Source organism: Abramis brama (assembly GCF_963993115.1).
Source record: "Abramis brama genome assembly, chromosome: 23".
Taxonomy (NCBI): Eukaryota; Metazoa; Chordata; class Actinopteri; order Cypriniformes; family Leuciscidae; genus Abramis; species Abramis brama.
The window spans coordinates 23,470,488-23,491,590 of NC_139985.1; the positions used below are offsets into that span (position 1 = coordinate 23,470,488).

At 36.6% G+C, this 21,103-nt stretch overlaps 1 protein-coding gene across 1 annotated transcript in view; it reads left to right on the plus strand.

Moving 5' to 3' along the window:
* The window catches only part of adgrl4 (adhesion G protein-coupled receptor L4), a 40,622-nt gene extending 23,902 nt beyond the window's left edge, over positions 1 to 16,720 (plus strand). The window contains exons 6-16 of the mRNA XM_084101976.1: positions 7,245 to 7,412; positions 9,121 to 9,304; positions 11,158 to 11,274; positions 11,369 to 11,568; positions 11,661 to 11,837; positions 13,285 to 13,488; positions 13,608 to 13,828; positions 14,324 to 14,390; positions 14,753 to 14,844; positions 15,066 to 15,234; positions 16,352 to 16,720. Coding sequence (XP_083958102.1) covers positions 7,245 to 7,412; positions 9,121 to 9,304; positions 11,158 to 11,274; positions 11,369 to 11,568; positions 11,661 to 11,837; positions 13,285 to 13,488; positions 13,608 to 13,828; positions 14,324 to 14,390; positions 14,753 to 14,844; positions 15,066 to 15,234; positions 16,352 to 16,414 — 1,662 coding nt within the window. The 3' untranslated portion in view covers positions 16,415 to 16,720. The remainder of the gene's footprint in view (positions 1 to 7,244; positions 7,413 to 9,120; positions 9,305 to 11,157; positions 11,275 to 11,368; positions 11,569 to 11,660; positions 11,838 to 13,284; positions 13,489 to 13,607; positions 13,829 to 14,323; positions 14,391 to 14,752; positions 14,845 to 15,065; positions 15,235 to 16,351) is intronic.
* Positions 16,721 to 21,103: the final 4,383 nt, after the last annotated feature.

Sequence of the window (21,103 nt, forward strand, 5' to 3'; positions counted from 1 at the left end):
TAAGACATTATAATACAAACAATATTATAAATTATAGTATAATACTATAAGGCTATAAGCTATTTTTTATATATTTTTGTAATTTTAGTTCCCTTTCAATATGGTTCACTAGCATTGTGTCGGTAACTGACGCATATATGGAAAACGTGCATGCGTTCTTTTGCCTTTTTAAGAAAGCATTTTCTTTATTATCTTTATTCTTTTTGCGGCGTAATTTTCACCTATATTTAACAGCGCTTCGTCAGAAGTAGGCCTACAAATACAACAGCCGTTTTTTAAATCCTATCCAATGGTTGAAAGGAAAGGAGTAAACACGGTCACTATAGGTTGTGACGGCTGTCAATCAAAATGTGGACCGGTGATTCGTTCCATGTGTTCCCTGTCAGAAAACAATTAAAATTTTAATTTAACAGAATTTATCAACTTGTTTGCCTGCTGTGGTTGTTTTAATTCACATCCTTTCTAAAAATATGAGTTTTTGGTTTAATATAATCTTAATATATAAGACTGTCAATGATCTAATTTCATGTTGTTTTATATTTTATTTGCTCATTGTTTATTTTGTTGGATTTTAGTTGGATTCGGTCAGAACTGTTTCAGAAATAGTGATCTGCATGATTCCTGCTGCTTTTGGGCTCAGTGATGTTGAATTTCATTTCATTTCATTTTTTTATTTTTATTGCTCCATGGTAAAACACAAAACATTTAATTTTCTTCTTTAGATAATTTAAATTCCCATGTGCAAAAGGGAACAGAAAGAAGATAAAATCTTATAATATCTGTCCCCTATTCCAAAAAACAAAATAACCTTTCTTAAGCAGCTTACAGCCAAAATTACATTGACAACAAACAATGCTGGTTTAAATATCAGCATTCATGCAGTATAATAAATCAGGCAATGCCCAGACAACAAAACAACAAGTAATCCAATACATATAGAGGAAAACAAAACAAAACAACATGGACCTCACCATATTAATACTAACCGAATTTACTCTGTTTATATTTATACTTATACTGACCAATATTACTAGACCCAATATATATAGAGAAAAACAAAACAAAACAACACAAAAAACAAAACAAAACCAAACAAGACCAAAAACAACATAGACCTCACCATATTAATATAATTTAAGATAATATGGTATCACCATATTAATGTCATTTAAGAATTTAAATGGCATGTCAAATAAAGACATGTTATATTACATTTTGATGTAATGGTGTTTTCTGGAAGGGACTAAAGAACAAATAACTTATATCAGCTGAAAGGCAGAATACCAATGTTTTTAAGTTAGATAGACATTATAGCCTATAACAGTTTCAGGTTATGTTTTAGTGTTGGTAACATGTCCCACATTGTCCCACACAAACTTTTAATCGTCCCACATTTGGTTTGTTTGATGGTGGTCACCCTACTGCAAATGGCAATCAGCCCAGCCAAAACAGATGGGGCCGACTGCCTATTTAAGCTGTGCTGATTGCCATTTTTGTTAGAATTTTTCTCCTTCAAGCGCGAAGATCATATCAAGAAGAAGATAGAAGATCAAGAAGATGATAGGAGCCTTTCTGCTCTCCATTGAAACAATCATGCTCATCCAGCTGATTAACAGCACTTTAGTGACTGCAGCTGATTCAGCGCTTCTCCCCTGCAGCTATCCAGTGACTCTTTAAGAGCAAATTCCACTTAAAAGAGCAAATTTTAAGCAAAGTTTGTTGCAAAATGTCGCGCCATTAGTGTGGCTCATGCAGGGCTACAGAATCCAGTTTGGATGTTGTCCACCCAGGTTCAACAGGGTGTTACCTACAGAAGTGGGCTCCGAGCAGACTCGGGTGATGGAACAGGAAGTTCAGTCTTTTTTGGCGAAGGAGGCCATATAATGTATTCCTCCTTTAGAGAGAAATGTCGGGTTCTACAGCCGGTATTTCATTGTTCAGAAAATAAGATGAAGGAGGAGATCTCGCTCTCTGAGGAGATTCCAGTTCAAGATGCTGACGATTCCTCTTATCGTGCCTCAAATCAAGTCCGAGGACTGGTATGTCATGATCGATCTAAAAGACGATCTACTTCCATATTTCCATCCTTCCACAACACAGGAAGTTCCTGAGGTTCGCTTTTGGGGACGAACCGCACCAATATCGGGTTCTTCCATTCGGCCTGTTATCCCCTCACACTTTCACAAAATGTATGGATTCAGCTCTGGCTCCTCTGAGACTCCAAGGCATCCATATTCTTAATTACATAAATAACTTGTTAATATTAGCCCAGTCACAGGAGATGGTGGCTCGGCATCGAGATGCATCAGTAACCAGAATCAAGCTAGGCCAGCTCATCACTGTGAAAACGTTTCAGAGACTGTTAGGGCTCATGGCAGCTGCATCCAACATCATACATTTTGGCCTGCTGTGTACATGAGACCCTTGCAGTGGTGGCTCAGGACAAGGGGGTTTTCCCCAAGTGGCAACCTGTTTCGCACGATCAAGGTTACGTGTAGATGCCTTTGTTCCTTGGTCATGTGGAATAAATTTTGGAAGAAACCTTTTCCAAATCCTAGTGTTGGGAACATCCTGTCATCGCAAGACTGTGTTAAAAGATGCATCCCTCACAGGGTGGGGAGCGGTCATGGAAGGCTGCTTGACCCAGGGTACAAACTGCCTAGAGATGTTAGCTGTATTGCTAGCCCTAAGGCATTTCCTCCCAGACCTCAGAGGCCACCATTTTCTAGTTCGAACAGAACATATGTTGGTGGTCTTGTATATAAATCATCAGGGTAGTCTGAAGTTGCTGTGGTTCCAGGGCAAACTGCCTTCCACATGCCATTAAGTGGGGGACCATTGGGAAAGCACCACTTGGTAACTCGTTTCCTTCATGGCACCTTGAGGATGAGGCCCACAGCTCAGGTTAGAGTCCAGGCTTGGGACTTAGCAGTAACATTAGAAGGGTTGTGCCTGGCACCCTTCAAGCCCTTGGACTCAGCATCAGATAAATGCATTGATTTAAAGATTGCATTTCTGCAGCCAATCACATCACTAAAGAGAGTAGGAGATATGCAGGCCTGCCAGTTGCTTCCTCCTGCTTAGAGTTTGCTCCGGGTAGGGTGAAAGTTATTCTCCACCCAAGGCTGGGCTATGTACCTAAGGTACCCACTAATGTGGCCTCGTCTACAGTCCTCCAGGCCTTTCATCCTCTTCCTCATGTGTTGGTGGAACAAGAGAAGCTATATTTAATTGAAGGGCCCATCTGAGCCTCTGAAGTCTATATGCGTAAGACTTATCAATGGAGGAAAACTAATCAACTGCTTGTATGCTTCGGGCCCACCAAAAAGGGCTGCTCGGCCACCAAACAGACAATCAGCAGATGGATTGTGGAAGCAATTTCTTTGGCTAATGAGGCACACGTTGTGTCTTTGCCTCTTCTAATCAAAGCACATTCCACACAAAGTATTAGGGCTGAACGATTAAAACTCCTTGCCCGTCAGGGATCACTGGTGATCCCGGATTATTGTTGTTCAAAATTCATTCCTCGTCAAAACATCACACTCTTACTTGATCTGGACAAACTCAGCATTATAAGAAAAGTTTAAGACTCCAGCTTCGATATTTGACCACTGTTTATAATAAAACTGGTTTGGAGTGACATTAATTTCTTAATTTATGACAGGAGTGCAAAATAATTAATCTGTAACGATCGTTATTTTGAATAGAAATCCTGACTCACACAACACCCATTCTCGTCTTCTCTGGTTTATTTGTGTTTAAATACATAAACTATACAGAATCCGCCAGGGATATACTGTAAGTACAATGGTGCACATATTTGAAGAAATAGTGAATAATTATCACATGCTAGTAAAAAATTCCGCCATACAGAATACTAGTTCTATTCATTTTCCACTGAATTATGCGATCTGAAGAGCTCAAACAGCGAACGGAGCGAGATGTGTATCTCCTCTTCCTGATTTGCGTCAGATCTGACCTCTGAGAAATATGATTCGGCTGTACGGCTGTCAATCATCTCACGTGATTCAACGTGACCTCTTCTGCATGACGCGTCCTGTGTATACTTCCTGATTCTGGACATCCTTCATAAACAAAGCGAAAGTGACATTTCTTCACCGAAACAAGTTCTAATAAATGCACAATTTAATTATATGTGTTTTGTGTGTTATTATAGTGCGATTTCGGGTATTTTTATATGAATAAAGAATAAAGGTATGGATAAGCATAGCCCATAGCTTCATATAAAATGCTAAAAATAACATATTTCAAAATCTTTTTTGGACTTAAATCCATTTTAAACCGCGACCGGAATATGATACAAATACTCGATAGTGTTTTAAAGTGACCTTTAAAGAAAAGTGTAATATTAATAAATTAAACTGTGTCATGTAGCTTGAGGCTACCTGTTGTGCTAATGCACCTGCTGCAGGAGCTTTCTATTCCATAATATATATATTTTTAAAAGAATTCGCATTTAAAGTTCCAATAATAGTTTTTTTGTTGTTTGTTTTCTAACAAGACTTAAGTTAATGCGTGTATAGGGGGTTACAAGGTGTAAATGCCCATGCATTATGCCAGAAGAAAGGCTATAATGGCTGAATTCAAACAAAAGAATAAGGATAAATAGAATAATGAAGACCAAGTATCATACCGGCAGAGGTGTGAAAGGTTGGTCGATTTAAATGAAAAGAACATGAATGGGGCCAGTTCTCCTCGCCAGACATTAGTCAGAGACAGTAAATGGGTGTTTACAGGGCAATAAAATATTTGATGAAAATCTTTTAGCCTTCTCCAAAGTCTCCCCTGACATGGTCTCACAATAGGCTTCATAAAATGCATAATTTTAGAGATATCATTCTCAGATTTGAAACGAAGCATGACCACAGTTGTTACAGTTGCTATCCTAAATTCACATAATATTTTTATACATTTAATAAATATATTCTTAATATTTGTTGTTTTTGTTTTTATGTTTGAGCTTATATATCTCAATATTAATAACAGTCTGGTTAATTTTGAGTCTTGAACTGTAAACTCTCAAGGGTTGGCTTTCTAAATATATGTTGGTTATGTGTCTATTCAGAATGACTTATGAGCAGCAACCTTTTTAATGTGGGTATGTCATGTATGCAGCACTTGCCAAAATTGGGGGTGATGAGCAAGGTTGCTGGTGTCTCTATTTTCACGTTACATGTAATAGAATCGCTAGTAATTAGGGCACTTTCAACAGGATTCACAGTGGGTGTTTCACTGAGTGGGGAGAATCTGTTTGTTATTGGTATTGTAATCGGAACGGAAGAGCGGTGTTTTGTTCCGCAACTACAGCGTCTCACGGTCCCCCAGATGAGTACAGAGTGAACTACAGAGTTCACTAAGCTAGTCGCATCCAAAGCAGTATCCAAAGCCCTTGCACTCTTACTATCCTTGATTAAAGTTTGGATGCGTGTCTCTAGTTCTGAAATCTTCTCCGTCAGCCTGACTATCTCCCTGCATTTATCACATGTAAATCCTTCAACGCTGACAGAGAATGCTATGCTATACATGTGCCACGAAGTCCAAGTGACAATAACAGGAGAATACATTACTCACCGTGTTTGTTGACTGATCCAACTCTTCACAGCTGTCTGATAGACTTGTAAAAGGCGCGAGAGAAAAAAGAAAACGGCAAGCACGGATGGCAGGTTAACAGGCTAGCGATATACTAGCGTGGTGTGCTAGCAATACCGATTTCGTTAAAAGCTAGCGATGTCAGATTAACGTGATAGGCTTTATTAGACAAAATCTAATATATGTTGATGAGTAAGTTACATTTTTAACGTGAGCTGCTACCTGCGACTTTTCAACCCCTCGCCTCCACGGAGCCAAGCTTAGAAAGCCATTCCCAGCATGTCAGATTGGGTTTTGGAAATAATTAAATGAGGCTTCTCGCTCCAGTTCACTTGCAGGACCCTCCGCTTCAGGGGTGTGATTCACAATTCATTCTCTGACGACGACACATACGTCTTCTGAGATGAAGTACAAGCTCTGCTAGCAAAGGCCGCTGTAAAGAAAGTTCCCATGGCCCACAGCAAGTCAGGCTCGTTACATCCTCGTTCCGAAAAAGGAATGGCGGCCTGGAAATTATGGCAGTATTTCTGGCTTTGAAGGAGTTCCAGTCAGAATTTAGAGGGCGCCACAACCTGGTCCGTTGGGAGACTATGACAGTGGTAGCATTTATAAATCACCAAGAGGGACTCTGGTCTCATGTGCTAAACAAGCTGGCATACCGCCTCCTTATGTGGGCACAGCACAATCTTCGCTCAGTGAGAGTGGTGCACCTGCTGGGCTCCATGAATACAGAAGCAGATATGCTGTCCTGGAATGGACCGTCTCATAAAAAATAGCTTGCCATGCTACTAAGCTTATACATGAGTTGACGCTCCTGCTCCTCAGTTGAAAAATTCTGACAAAATAAGCAATCAGCGCAACTTAAATAGGCAGTCGGCCGTTGTCTGTGCTGATGCAGGAGTTTTCCCCATAAGAGTCAATTACTGATGCAATGCTCGTTCCCATTATCTCAGGCAACCAAGGCTACGTTAATAACTGAAACATTTTATATCTTAGTATTTTTCTTGTTAGTTTTAATATTTTCATACATTTCATGAATGTGAAATGTGAAGCATGATGTTTACTAAAACAAAATAAAAAGAATAATTTCTTAATGTTCCTGTGTGGCCTCTCACACCATTCATGAAATATTGATCACATTTCCTAAAATACTCTGTCCATCCTGATTGCTATATGACTAAAATCTCATGACAAAACACAGCTGCTGTTTAGGTCCTTGCAGAATTCAGTCTATAATCACAATGTAAGTGTGAGAAAATGGCGTCCTCTGCTGGCAAATTAGCAAATCTGTCCCAAGAAAATTATAATTTAATTTCAACACCCTTTAAACTGATTCCATTTGCTTATTATCTGGTTGGTACTAGCCTTGTTATAAGTTTTTTTTTTTACTTTATAAAATACAAAAGACTAATCATCCTATAAACAAATTCGTCTGAGGAAGTTTATACATGAAATGTTTGTACAGAAATGTTTGAATGTGCTTGCTGATTAAGGCCTCTGATATAAGCATGTTAGAACACCTGTGTGTTGTCTGATTTTTCCCTGTAATTTATGATCTTTCAAATAATGTGATCTTTAATAACATTGTATATTTGAGTGAATATTAATTCTCTTTTCTTCTCTCTGGGTTGTAGATGATTAATCTGTCAACTCCAGAGCGTCTGAAAGAAATAAGACATCAAACATCAGCTGAACTCTCCCCTATTCTCCTCATATCATACATCGAGGCCATGGCCAGCCATAAACTAGGCGCTAGAGACAAGTCTGAACATCCTGAGGAACACATCAATGAAACCATCATGGTAATTTGTGTACCATTCCACATACAGGACATGATATAAGACAGAAACACACCAGTCAGTTGTAATAAGCCTGAATGGTTTACACCAAAGTTTAAAATAGAAAACTTAACCCCCAAAAACCTACAAGAAACTATAAATAAGGCCTATAGAGAGAAATGTAACTTTCATACGGGTCACATAAGCAGAGAGTATTTCTTGTTTTGAATTGGTTCATTTAAAAGTAGACATTTCAAGCTTTATATAGATATAGGCAAGTAGCCTATAAGCTTAGTTTCGATTATTTTTTAGATGTGCTCCAATTCACGGAGACTGAGATGGCAGAAAGCGTGTCCTCTTTGTTTTCTTTATTTTACAAAAAGCACAACATTTTCTTGCAGTTGTGAGTTTAACTAGACACTTTACAGTTTCTTATGATGTCTATTAATGATACTCTTTTCTGTATGACCAAAAATGACAGAGTATTTTAAGTTGTTTCTGCTGTTGTCTGGAAAAAATGCAAGGGATTGCGCTGGCGCTATACTTTAGCATCCACACTCCACACACTTGAATATCGCCTAATAATAGGTTAATGTTAAAGCGAGCAGCCATGTAAAGTTGCTACTTACATGTTTTAAATGACAAGCCATTTTTTAGGTCGATGGATGATCAGAAAACTTTTGGTTTGGCCCCTGAGGGAACTAACTTAAACTATGGTCTCTCAGCTGAGGTTGTTGAAACCATCCTAAACTCCCTTCACGAGGAAATGTTATACCTTAAATTGGGGAGTCCTATAACCTTTATTCAACCAGGAAAAAACTCTTGAGATTTAAAATCTCTTTTACAAGAGGGTCCTGGCCAAGACAGGCAGCACACTTAGTTAAACATGAAAAAAGATTTGAACATGAAAACAAATACATTAATTACATATAGATTTTTTTATATATATACAATATCAGTTAAAACAATAACAAGTAGTAAAGCCGTAACCAAATCATTTAAAATACTCTTAAATTAATTTAGAGAGACCAACTCTTTAAAGCATAATTTATCTTGTAACTGATTCCAATCAGACAGAGCAGCATAACTAAACACCCTTTTACCCATATTTGGACTATTGGGATGTTTAAAAGATAATATTCTTGTGAACGAAGACCATAAATTTTTACACCTTTTTGAATGGTATACTGCTGTAAACAGGAGGGAAGCAAACCCAGGAAAGTTTTATGTAAAGATGTACCATTGCTTGAGTCTATAGATTGACAGTGCGGGCCATCCAACCCAAGAGTACATTAAACAATGATGGGTAAGGGCTTTTGAATTGGTAATAAAACTTAAAGCTCCATGAACTGAATCCAATGCCTTTAAACAATGCTTGGGTGCCTGCAGATAGATAATATCAAAATAATCCAACACTGAGAAGAAAGTAGCAGCTACCAATCTCCTCCTTCACTTGTCTTTACTTTATGGTGCAGAGAACATTAGTTGGACTTTGCCATGTACTGTAAGACTTCCAGCCTGGGATTTGGCAGTGGTTCTGGAAGGTTTGTCTCTGGCATCCTTCAAGCCCCTGGACTCAATTTCAGAGAAGTTATTAATATTAAAGATGGCTTTTATGTTGGCTATTGAGTCCCTTAAGAGGATAGGAGACTCGCAGGCCCTGCCATTTTCTCCTTCTGCCTGTTACAGTCGTAACCTGAGATGTTCTGTGTTTTCTGTATTTTTCTAATAGAATTTGGTTTTTAGTGTGAATAACTTAGTCGAGAAGGATGAGAAGGTGGAATGGGACAGGATAAATGAGGATTTGAGGAAGTATTACATCACCACACTCCTTCACACAGCAGAGATGGAAACACTGGCCCTGTCTGCTGGTTACACACACACTATGCAGATGCAGGTGGATGCCGGTGAAGTAGGTGAGATTTTTGTGGGCTAAAATATAAACAAACACTCTCTAAGAAGAATCTGTAAAAACTGGGCCCAATTTTCATATTAGGGAATTTTCCATTTTGATTTTCCGCAGGTATTTAACCATTTAAAGGTGCAGTGTGTAATTTTTAGCGGCATCTAGTGGTGAGGTTTGCGAATTGCAAACAGCTAGTCACTCACGGCTTATCCCTCAAATTGCAAACTCGAAGGAGAAGCTATGGTGGCCGACGTAGGATCGGAAGATGTCGTCTGAGTCTGAGTCAGCAGAGAGTAGCAAGTCAAGCAATGAGGCTTCTTTATATTATATTTTATATTAAATTATATTTAATTAATTATTCAGTAAAACCACATGTTATTGTGATTGTTATTTTTACTTGTTCATCATTGTGTTAGTCTTTTATTCACTGACTTTACTAGGCATGGGAATTGATAAGAATTTATCAATATCAATGCCACTGATGGCTCTGCTTATCGATCCGATTCTTTAACGATTTTCTTATCGATTGTTGATAGCACTGTGTGGAAAAATGTAGTCATATGCTTTTCAAAAAAACAAGTGGTTTTATTTATTTTAAAGCTTAAGCTTGAGTAAGCAAACTGTACTTTTTATGTAATTTATGTAATAAATAGAACCTTATTGTAAAGTGTTACTGATTAGTTATACACTGATTCAGACGTATACTGAGTTCACTGTTGGAAAGATCAGTTGTTTTAACCATTCATTAAAATCGGTTCAAAGGAGTCATTAATTGGACATGTCATGTGCGTTGTGTGATTATCCCAGCAGTTAGGACATGGACATCCAAGATTTGTGTCAACACAGAAAACATTTCATCACTGGATAGTTTTTTTCGTTTAATTAAAGTGTTGTGTTATGTCAGCTGAATATCCGGAACGCTTTTCACAGAAGATAAGGCAACTTATTTAGCACAATTCACACCCAGCGGTAATTCAGGAAAAAAAAAAATAATCTCAGAATGCTCCACATGAAACTTTGGTCTTCCGACCTTTTACCACCGTGTCGATTTATTTTGATTAATATGTGCGAGGGAGAGAGAGCAAGACAGCGCTTAGTTTGGAGACGGTGAAGTCGTTTACACTTTCGCCTGGCTCCGAAGACAGAGAGTCCGCGCGCGCGACCGGGGCACTCTCTCTCTCTGCTCGTTCTTTCAGTTAAACATGCACCCTGTCATAAGCGCTGCAGTTCATCTACATTACTCACCGATCAAATAAGACTTTGGCGGGACAAAAATTTGCTTTGGCGGGCGCTAAAACAAGTTCAATGCAGGAAAAACCCTGTTATTGCAAACGACATAATTTGTCTCGTTTAGTAAAATAAAGCCAAGCTTTAGATCGCCTCTTCCTCTCCATGATTACCTCCTCTGCTCAAATCAAATCGAAATAGCTAACGTTACGGTGTCCGAGGTGTCGTTCAGACAGCATGTATTTCTCCACATTTGCAGAGTCAGGGACAACCTGAGTATTCTGCTGCGTCTTTTTCTGCTGCTTCTCATTCAAGTTAGTGACGAAACGCACTCTGTAGCGCTGTTTGTTCTCTGTCGGCTACGGTAGAAACATGACGTCACAATATGTCGACCTTCATAGAAGGGGGGTGCCCGCGGTTATGTAGATATAAATGACTCATTCTAAGGTAATAAAAACATAACGGTTCATTAAGTAAGGTCTTTATACACCACTGAAAACATAGTTATGGATCTTAATGTGTGTTTTTTTTTTTTTTTTTGCAGCACACTTTACATTGAATTTACCTGTTTTTATTATTATTATTTTTTACCTGCTTTTGATGAAGGTGCTAATCATTGTGTTGAATAATTTCTAGAAATGAAACTATACACATTTGAACCCCACCAAGCACATAAGCATCCAGTTTCAACCAACATCCAAGGAAACTCCATTTCACTGACCCCTAAGAATGCAAAAAACAAAAGCAATAATGGTTTGTAATAGTGTTCTTTCTTAACTTCATAGCAAATTGAATACAAATGCACCAACTGATTCAAATGCATGTCTTCCATCTGTCTCTGCTGTAGGAAGCACCTCCATTGTATTTCTAATCTATAACAGTATTGGGGATATTTTAAAGCCAACTGATGACCCTGGTGTGGCCGATTACTCTCGATATGCAGCAGCGGGTGAAATTACAGTTAATTCGCCAGTAATAGCAGCAGCCATCAGCAATCCAAAGACATTTGCATTGAACAACGTGACCTTCACTCTCAAACACACACAGGTGCAGTGTAACTGATTGATTAATTAACTTGAAATAGTTGTTGCTTTGAATGTCATTTTAATATGCATTGAAGTTTTGCTTTTTTCATAAAGGAGATAGATCCTGGCCATGATGAGACTAAGTGTGCATTCTGGGAGTATTCCCAGAGCATGATGGGACACTGGGGTTTGGATGGCTGTAAACGCACTCATGTGAATTCCACTCATACTTCGTGTTCCTGTGATCACCTGACACACTTTGCTATTCTCATGTCCTCTGCTCATGCCAATGTAAGTGAACTACTGCTGACCCCTACTGGTCTCCTCACAAAATACGGTGGCCCAACCAACATTTCTTGTTATTTCTACCTGAACCGTTTAAACAATTTTACATTACCATTCAAAGGTTTGGGGTCAGTACGATATATTTTTTTAATCTTTTTTTTTTTTTTTTTTTTTTTTTTGGACTTTTATTCAGCGAAGATGCAATAAATTGATTAAAAGTGACAGTAAAAATGCCACAAAACTATTTTCGACATTGAAAATATTAAGAAATGTTTCTTGAGCACAAGTCAGAATATTAGAATGATTTTTGAATCTGTGACACTGAAGACTGAAAATTAAACTTCATATAACATAATATCATCACATAAATAAATCACATAAATAAATTACATTTTAAAATATATTAAAATCAAAAACTGTTATTTTAAATAGTAATAATATTTCACAATGTTACTGTTTTACTCTATTTTAATAAAATAAATGCAGCCTAGGTGAAAACACTGCAAGATATTTATTTCAAAAACATTAAAAACTCTTACCGACCCCAAACTTACGGTATACACTATGTTTATGATTGATTAAGTCATATTAAATATTAATAAAAAATGTTTTACTGTGTAAGACTTTATATTTCTTCTAAATTCATAGAAAAAAATGTCTTAGACTGATGTTATCTTTAAAGTACACTTTTAAAGTTACAGTGAAGTTACCTTAATCATTAGAAATAAAGAATATAGTTGATCTGTTTGTTCAGTCCAGTATATCTTATTAGTGGTGATTGCTGTCATAAACCTCACTATTATGCTCCCTCATACTTGTTAGGAATTTGAACAAACTCCTAACCCTAAATATTAAACATCAGCATGTAATGCATCACATATTGTTTGTGCTACAATGATTTATGAAACATTTAATTATGTGGTTTGTTGAGAATAGCTGACATTGGCAGACAATACAACTTTTATGCAGGACTCTAAACTATATCTAGGAATTTTAGATATCATAGTCAGTTAGGGCATCAAAACAGCCACGTAACAATGTGCGGTAACATTTTATTTTACAGTATCCTTGTTACATATGTTACATGTACTTACCATAGTAATAACAGTAAATTATGCATAATTACATGCAACTAACCCTCAACCAAATCCTAATCCTACCCTAACCCTATAGTAAGTACATGTAGTTGTTTAATATTACTCAGTATTTAAATATATAATTACACTGTAACAATGACACCTTAAAATAAAGTGTAACCCAATGTTCTATAAAACCACCCAGAACACCTTAGCAACATGGCACAGGTGAGTGTCACTCACCTTTTCTTCAATGTATGCTATTATTACTTTGTGAAAACAACTGACTCAGTTTGTAAGCATGGTACAATTAGAGCAGAATTCACAATTTGCTTGTAAACAATCCTAAATGCCTTTTCCTGCTCTGTTTTATGTAGTTGCTTGCACATTATAATGTTCTGACGAGGATAACGCAGCTGGGAATGGTGATCTCCATAATATGCCTGTCCCTGTGTATCTTCACATTCTGGTTCTTCCGAGACATTCAGAACACCAGAACCACGATCCACAAGAACCTGTGCTGCAGCCTTTTCATGGCCCAGTTCATCTTCCTCATCGGGATTAACAAGATTGCACACAAGGTTCTCTCCTCAGACTTTTTTAATGTGTCAAATGGCAACATAAACCCTTTACAAAAGTAGTTTTTAAGTAATGTAGTGCAATGTAATGTTGATTCATGTTTGTTCACTTTGTGTTTCAGTGGTTCTGTTCTCTTATCGCTGGCCTGCTGCACTATTTCTTCTTGTCTGCATTTGCCTGGATGTGTATAGAGGGGATCCATTTGTATCTCATTGTTGTTGGTGTCATCTATAACAAAGGTTTCCTCCACCGGAACTTCTACATATTTGGTTATGGGAGCCCAGCAGTGGTCGTCACAATTTCTGCAACACTTGGATATAAATATTATGGCACCAGTACTGTGTAAGTTATTAGAATTTAAATTTAGTGGTATTTGGTAAAGAAAGTATGACTATTACTATGAGCAGTCCACCTTATTTTGATCCACCAATATTATTTTGAATGTGCAAGGCTTCCGTTGTCTTCAGTTATTTTAGCTGTACAAATATTGTATTTTATGCTGCTTGATATTAAAAACTGGTATTTGCTTTCATATTATATTATTTACTATCATAATCATAAACACAGGTTTGTAGCTCAAATAGTTACCGTTTATTTAACTTTATTCTTCTAGTTATTTAATGTATAGCGGCTAACAAATCGTAATTCTCATACATTCACACACACACACACACACACACACACACACACACACACACACACCAACAAAAAAGGCTTACATCTACAGTACGTTGCAAAATAAGGTGGATTGCACCACTCACATTTTCTTCAAACAATGTAAATTCAGTTTTACAATAATTGTAATTATTATTTCATATTGTTATTAATCTTATTAAGGTGTTGGCTGAGCACTGAAAATAACTTCATCTGGAGTTTCATAGGACCAGCTTGTCTGATTATTCTGGTGAGCATCTCTTCTTGTGTTAGTGTAACATCCACAACACTGTAATATAGACTGTCTGTAACCCATGAACATTACTCTGGGCTCACGCTCAGCAACAAATCTCAGTTACACTATACAACTCTTTTCATTAGAACTATGCTGTATTTTTAATCAATCTAAATAAATTGTAAATCTAAATAAAATAATATCCAAAATGTAATTTCATTAGAGCTGTCAATAAATGTAAAAAAGAAAAAGAAAAAAACATATTTAATTGATAACATGATATGCTGTTTAATTAATCAAATGAATTGCTACATGTAGTTCATACTGTACTTTCTTGTTGGATAAATATTACATCGAAGCCATTTATTCCCTCCCAGGTTAATCTGCTGGCATTTGCTGTGATCATCTTTAAGGTTTATCGTCACACTGCAGTAAAAATACCTGAAATCAGTCACTATGAAAATATCAGGTAAAGAAATTGTTCATCATTTCAATTGTCACATCTCCTATTCTGTAATGTTATGACTCTTTGTGTTTGCAAGTAACTTGGACTCCATCCTTTATATCCCACTTTTAGTAAAAGTAAAATTTTATTTTATTCATGTCAGGGTAGCAAAATACTAAAGTTACTAATCAAACAGCTGAATCAAACATATTTTTAACTTTTGCTATTCAATAATTATTCCAAAGGTCTTGTGCAAGAGGAGCTATTGCTCTTCTATTTGTTCTGGGAGTTACCTGGACTTTTGGTGTCATGCACATCTTATATGAGACCACCCTGACAGCGTATCTCTTTACCTTCGCCAATGTGTTCCAAGGGATGTTCATTTTCATTTTCCTTTGCGTGCTATCCAGAAGGGTAAGGTCCACACTATTCTACAATTCCCTTTAGATGGAACTCAGCACTGCGTCATGACTTTGATGCTATGGGAATGCCCCTGAATGAGCAAGTGTCTGAAGCATGTGTGGAAGTGTCAGTTTTATTGACCAAAGGTGAGGTTAGCTGACATAGTGTAAGTGTGTCATAAAGACCATAAATAGTCACCTGAAATAAAGATCATCAGCTTCTTTGCTTTAAGAAACCAGAGTTGTGTTTGAGAGACCCTCTGTGTTATGGCACATAAATTGTCTGGAGATGAGGGCTGTATTTCTACCATGGGGCTACCATGTGTTAGTCCAGATGGACAGGCTCAGGATTCTCCACCCTTGACCCAAGATTTGGAAGCTGTGGTTTGGCCCCAAAGGGTGTCAACTCGCAGATTCCAGTCTCTCAATTGAGGATGTGATGCAGTTTATTTGGCCTATGACGTGCATGGAATGGCTTTACCTTTAGGCATCAAGGCCCACTCAACTTGGAGTCTGGCCTCTTCTAAAGCATTATCTAAGGGTGCGCCTTTACAGTATGTTTGTGCTGTGGTAGGCTGGTCCTCTCAGCACACATTCATAAGGTTTTACAGTTTGGATTCATGGCTCTTAAGTCCTTTAGGGTTAATCCTCTCAGTGGACCACAGGGTTTGTGTGTAGCGTAGTTCACAAACTTGCTAGCCAGGCATTTTTCAGTATGGCAATGTGGGTATTAACATTCCCATAGCGTCAACATCAGCGTTGAATTCCCTCGAAAGTGAACGTCTCTGGTTATGTAACCCAGTTCCATGAGAAGGGAACAAGACCCTGAGTCACTTTGCCATACTTTATGCATGCCTGAGTGTCTTCCTTCAGATAATTAGAATTTGATTAATTTTATTTCAAGTGCCTATTTATAGTCTTGATGATGTGATTACACTGTCACCTGACCTCGCTTTGGCCAATGAAATTGCTGTGTTTCCACACATGCTTTAGTCATCATAATGCAGTGTCTTATCTCCCTTATCAGGGAACTGGGTTACCTAATCAGAGATGTACATTTTTTTCTTATTCAGTATTAATGTTTACCATTTTACACCTTAAATTGCAAATGTTTTCACTTTTATCATCAGATTCAAGAGGAGTACTACAGATTATTCAAGAATATTCCATGTTGTTTTGAGTGTCTGCGATAAACTTTATCAAGAGAGATTAACTTCAGCGCCAGTTTACAAATGCTTTTAAATCTAAGCACTATAAAGATGTACTTATGAAAATATGTGCGAAAGTTCCAATATATTTATTTTTTGAGAGAAAAGTATTAAAATGTTATAAAAACTAAAATGTTACTGAATGCTATGATGTAGAAGTTGTATAACCAATTGCAGTCAGCTATAAGTTTTACAGTCAATAGCAAAAAAAATATTTCTTTCTGACAACTGATTGTCTAAGATGATTTTCTATGTACTGTATTATGGACTAATAAAAACATTTATCTCCTTTGATGTGTTCATGTCGCCCCAAGTGCAGAGTTAATAAATCTGAAACTATATTTAATACACAGTAATGTCAAACAAAGCCGGAACAAGTAGGCAGGCCCTTCTGGGTATAGAACTGGGGCAAATCACAGAACAGGACTAGAAAAACACTTAAAAAGAGCAACACAAGAACTAGAGCAAAGGGCACAATCCACTCCTGGCGTATTGCACAAAACAATCCTATGGATAGGAGGAAACACAATAAATAGAGAGGGAAAACCATGAGAAACAGGTGTTGGCAATTAACAGAACGACAAGGGCACTTACAAGGGTTAAATGTGGGTGTGTGGCAAAAGGAAACATGGGGTCGGGACAAGGGGAGCACATGACAGACACAAAAAAAGTCTGCATTCGAAAGCTTAGGCAGTTGGGTTTTTTTTTTTTTTTTTTGCCTCACTGCCCTATCAGGCAATGACTGTTTGTGCAACAGTTTGTGCATGAAACTGATTTTGGACAGACTTCTGAAGAAGCATAATGGCTTAAACATCTACAAGAAAATAGAGGGAGGATTGACGATAACTTAGTGGATATTTAATTACTAAAGTTTTACTAATTGTTTTGCTAGACATTAAAACTGGAAAAAGTTGGTCAAAATGTACATTTACACAAAAAAAAAACAGAAAAAAAATCAATTACATATATATATATAGTTTTAGATCAGTAAGATTTTTAATGTTTTTAAAATAAGTATCTTCTGCTCACCAAGGCTGCATTTATTTGTTTAAAAATACAAACAAAAACAGTCATATTGTGAAATATTATTACAATTTAAAACAGCTGTTTTCTATATATAGTTAAGTGTAATTTATTCCTGTGATCAAAGCTGAATTTTCAGCATCATTACTCCAGTCTTCAGTGTCACATGATTCTTCGGAAATCATTCTAGTATGATGATTTGATGCTCAAGAAAAATTTATGATTATTATCAATGTTGAAAACAGTTTTTTACATTTTTATTTCATGATGCTATGATGAATAGAAAGTTCAAAAGAACAGCATTTATCTGAAATGGAAAGCTTTTGTAACATTAAACACTACCCTTCAAACGTTTGGGGTCAGTAAGAATTTAAATTTTATTTTTGGGGGAAAGAAATAAAATAAATCAATACTTTTATCCATCAAGGATGAGTTAAATTGATCAAAAGTTACAGTAAAGACATTTATAATGTTAGAAAATATTCTATTTTAAATAAATGCTGTTCTTTTTAACTTTCTATTCATCAAAGAATTGGGATAAAAAAATGTACACACAACTGTTTTCAACATTGAAAATAATAATGAATGTTTTTTTTAGCATAAAATCAGCATATTAGAATGATTTCTGAAGGATCATGTGACACTGAAGACTGGAGTAATGATGTTGAAAATTCAGCTTTCATCTGAGGAATAAATTACACTCAATAGAAAACAGCTGTTTTAAATTGTAATAATATTTCACAATAATACTGTTTTTTTAATTGTTTTTTATCAAATAAATGCAGCCATGGTGAGCAGAAGAGACATCTTTTAAAAACATACAACATCTTACCGATCTAAAACTTTTGACCAGTAGTGTATATATATATGTGTATATATATATATATATAAGGTTATATATATATATATATATATATATATATATATAAGGTTATATATATAAGGTTTTTATATATATATATTATAAATCTTACGATAATTGCATTTATGTGTGTTTAAATATTTTAAAAAAAATATTTAGAGTGGCAGCTCATCAAGGGAGGCACAACCTGCTTAAAATTTTGAGGTCAAAATCAGAGAAGGACGATTTAATGTTAATAAAATTCCCAGTTATTAAGTTCATGTCTCAGAATCGGTGTTTCTTGTTTGTAATTTTACCACTGTAAGTTTAACCACCGAGCTCTTCCCCGAATGTGCCGCACCTGCTGATGTCATTCCAAATGTTAGGAAAACTATGCTAAGGTAAGTCGGAGGGGATAGAGAAGGGGAGGGGGAGGCAAATAGCTGGAGACTTGTGCCTCCGTTTGTAAAAAAAATAAATAAAAAATAATAATAATAATAATAATTAGCCAATCACCATTGAGTATTTCACTTTCAGCTATTAGGAGAGTTGAGAAAAGAAACATGGCAGAGGAAACTATTATAACTAGTCCTCTTCGATCCGTTCCGAGCGGGATTCAAACTGAGGTCTCTGGTATGGGAGGACTCCCCTGATTTACACAGCCAGCTCTTACTGGCCGTTACACTCACCCACCCCCCTAAACCTTACACCCATCTGGGTCAACGTCACCAAATGTAACTGATCCTACTCAACCTGCTCTGTGCAGGATTCGAACCGGGGTCTCTGGCAAGGCGGGTGTGCTAACAAAGGCGCTAAATACCGCTAAAGTCAGTCGCTTGCCCGCCTCTTGAGGTCAGGCGAGTGAGGTTTACAGGCATAGCTCTTACTGGTCTACGTCCATTACACTAGCCTCCCTTGATATATCAACCAATCAACGAAGAGATGTAAATTACATTGTATTAGTTTGAACTGCTACCGCTTATATACCAATTACATATGGAGGAGATTTTGAATATTTGGTCGCAAACAAATTTACCATACTGATGTAATGTCTCAAGCAAGACAAACAAAGGAGCTCTTTGTTGAAAGCTTTAATGCAGAACGCAAACAACCATAACAACAGGCATAGCAGCCTACGCAGCAATTATATTTTCTTATACAGCACTTCCTAATCTCTCTGCATTAACCCCATAAATGCTGGTGCTATAGAAAACAGCAAGTCACAACTATTACAAACAGACTGCTGTGCTACACTACCATTCAAACAACCGCTACAAAAACACACAAAAAAAAAAGGCCCCACACCTAAGATATAGACTATAGGCTATACAGCAATCAGCTTCACTAAATGGCCAAACATGCTCTTAACACAGACATTTACAGGACAGAATGATGGATTTTTGCTTCAAGTGATGGGCTAGGTGAGAAAAATTATATTTAAATTGTTTTTTATTAGTCATTTTCTTAAAATTTTCTGTCAAAAAAGCCATTTTAAAGCAGTCAGTCAGGCAAAAAAAAAAACTTGGGAGGGGATCCAACTACTAAAATGTTGTAGTGTGATCTTGTTATTTGTTTAGCAGGTCACATGCTCTCCTAATAGGTTGTGATGACACTGTCTGTGATCACACTGACCTGTCTCACACCTTTGTCCCCTAGTTCTGTTTACTCAAACTATTTCTACAACACAAACCGTGTGTTTCATTCTCATAGACAAGCATTTACAGAATATTTTTCAATTACATATAATTTTCCATTAAATTACATAAATAGGTTATGTACCTATGTACTTAACATACATATGTGCATACTGCCAATGTGATGAACAATTTCTACTTTTCATGTTGCAAAATATTCTTGCAATACTCATACAATTAAACAACTTACTCATGCAATTACACAAAATCCTTGGTGACCAGGTATAAGACGTGACATATATACTTTATATTGTATATTCTTAAAATTTTTAGCAAAAAAACAAAACAAAAAACTTATATATATAAATAAGCAATCAAAAAGTATATTTATAGGTATATATATATATATATATATACCTGTTGCACCAGAACAAATGTGGTGCCACAAGTCAAATCAAGTCACCTTCATTTATATAGCCCTTTTTACAATACAGATTGTTTCAAAGCAGCTTTACATTGATAATAGGAAATGAATACAACAAAAATAGTTATGGCTGTACAACAGCTCTAGAAGAAAGTTATTGTCTAGCTTAAGTAAGTTTTTGATTGATTAATTTCCGTTGTAAATCATTAGTTATCAACTTAGGGCGATAAGCGATACCGTTATCATCTCCATGTAAACTTCAAAATCGTTAATCTGTGTAAACGGTGACAGCATGCATATGCGTATTACGTGTTTAGTCTATAGGGATGCACGTTTGAATGCTTATGTGCACGGGCGTGAGGGCTTTCTTTACAAAGTGAGATTGCCAATTACTTGTCTGGCATGCATAATACAGCGTTTTAGTCGTTTAGTTATTTTGATAATGTTTTCATCTGTACAGAGGTTGACACGGTGTCAGGTGTTATGGGAAGTGTTACCGGTTGCAGCTGACCTAATTTATGCAGCCTAATAATCATTTTACATGATTTGAATAGAAATTGATAATGTTCTATGAGTATGCAAGGTTAAAGAGATGTGTTTTGGTCTAGATTTAAACTGACAGGGTGTGTCTGCTTCCCGAACAATTCTAGGAAGACTGTTTCAGAGTTTAGTTGCTAAATAGGAAAAGGATCTACTGCCAGCAGATGATTACGATATCCTAGGTATTATCAATACCACAGGGTCACTTTACC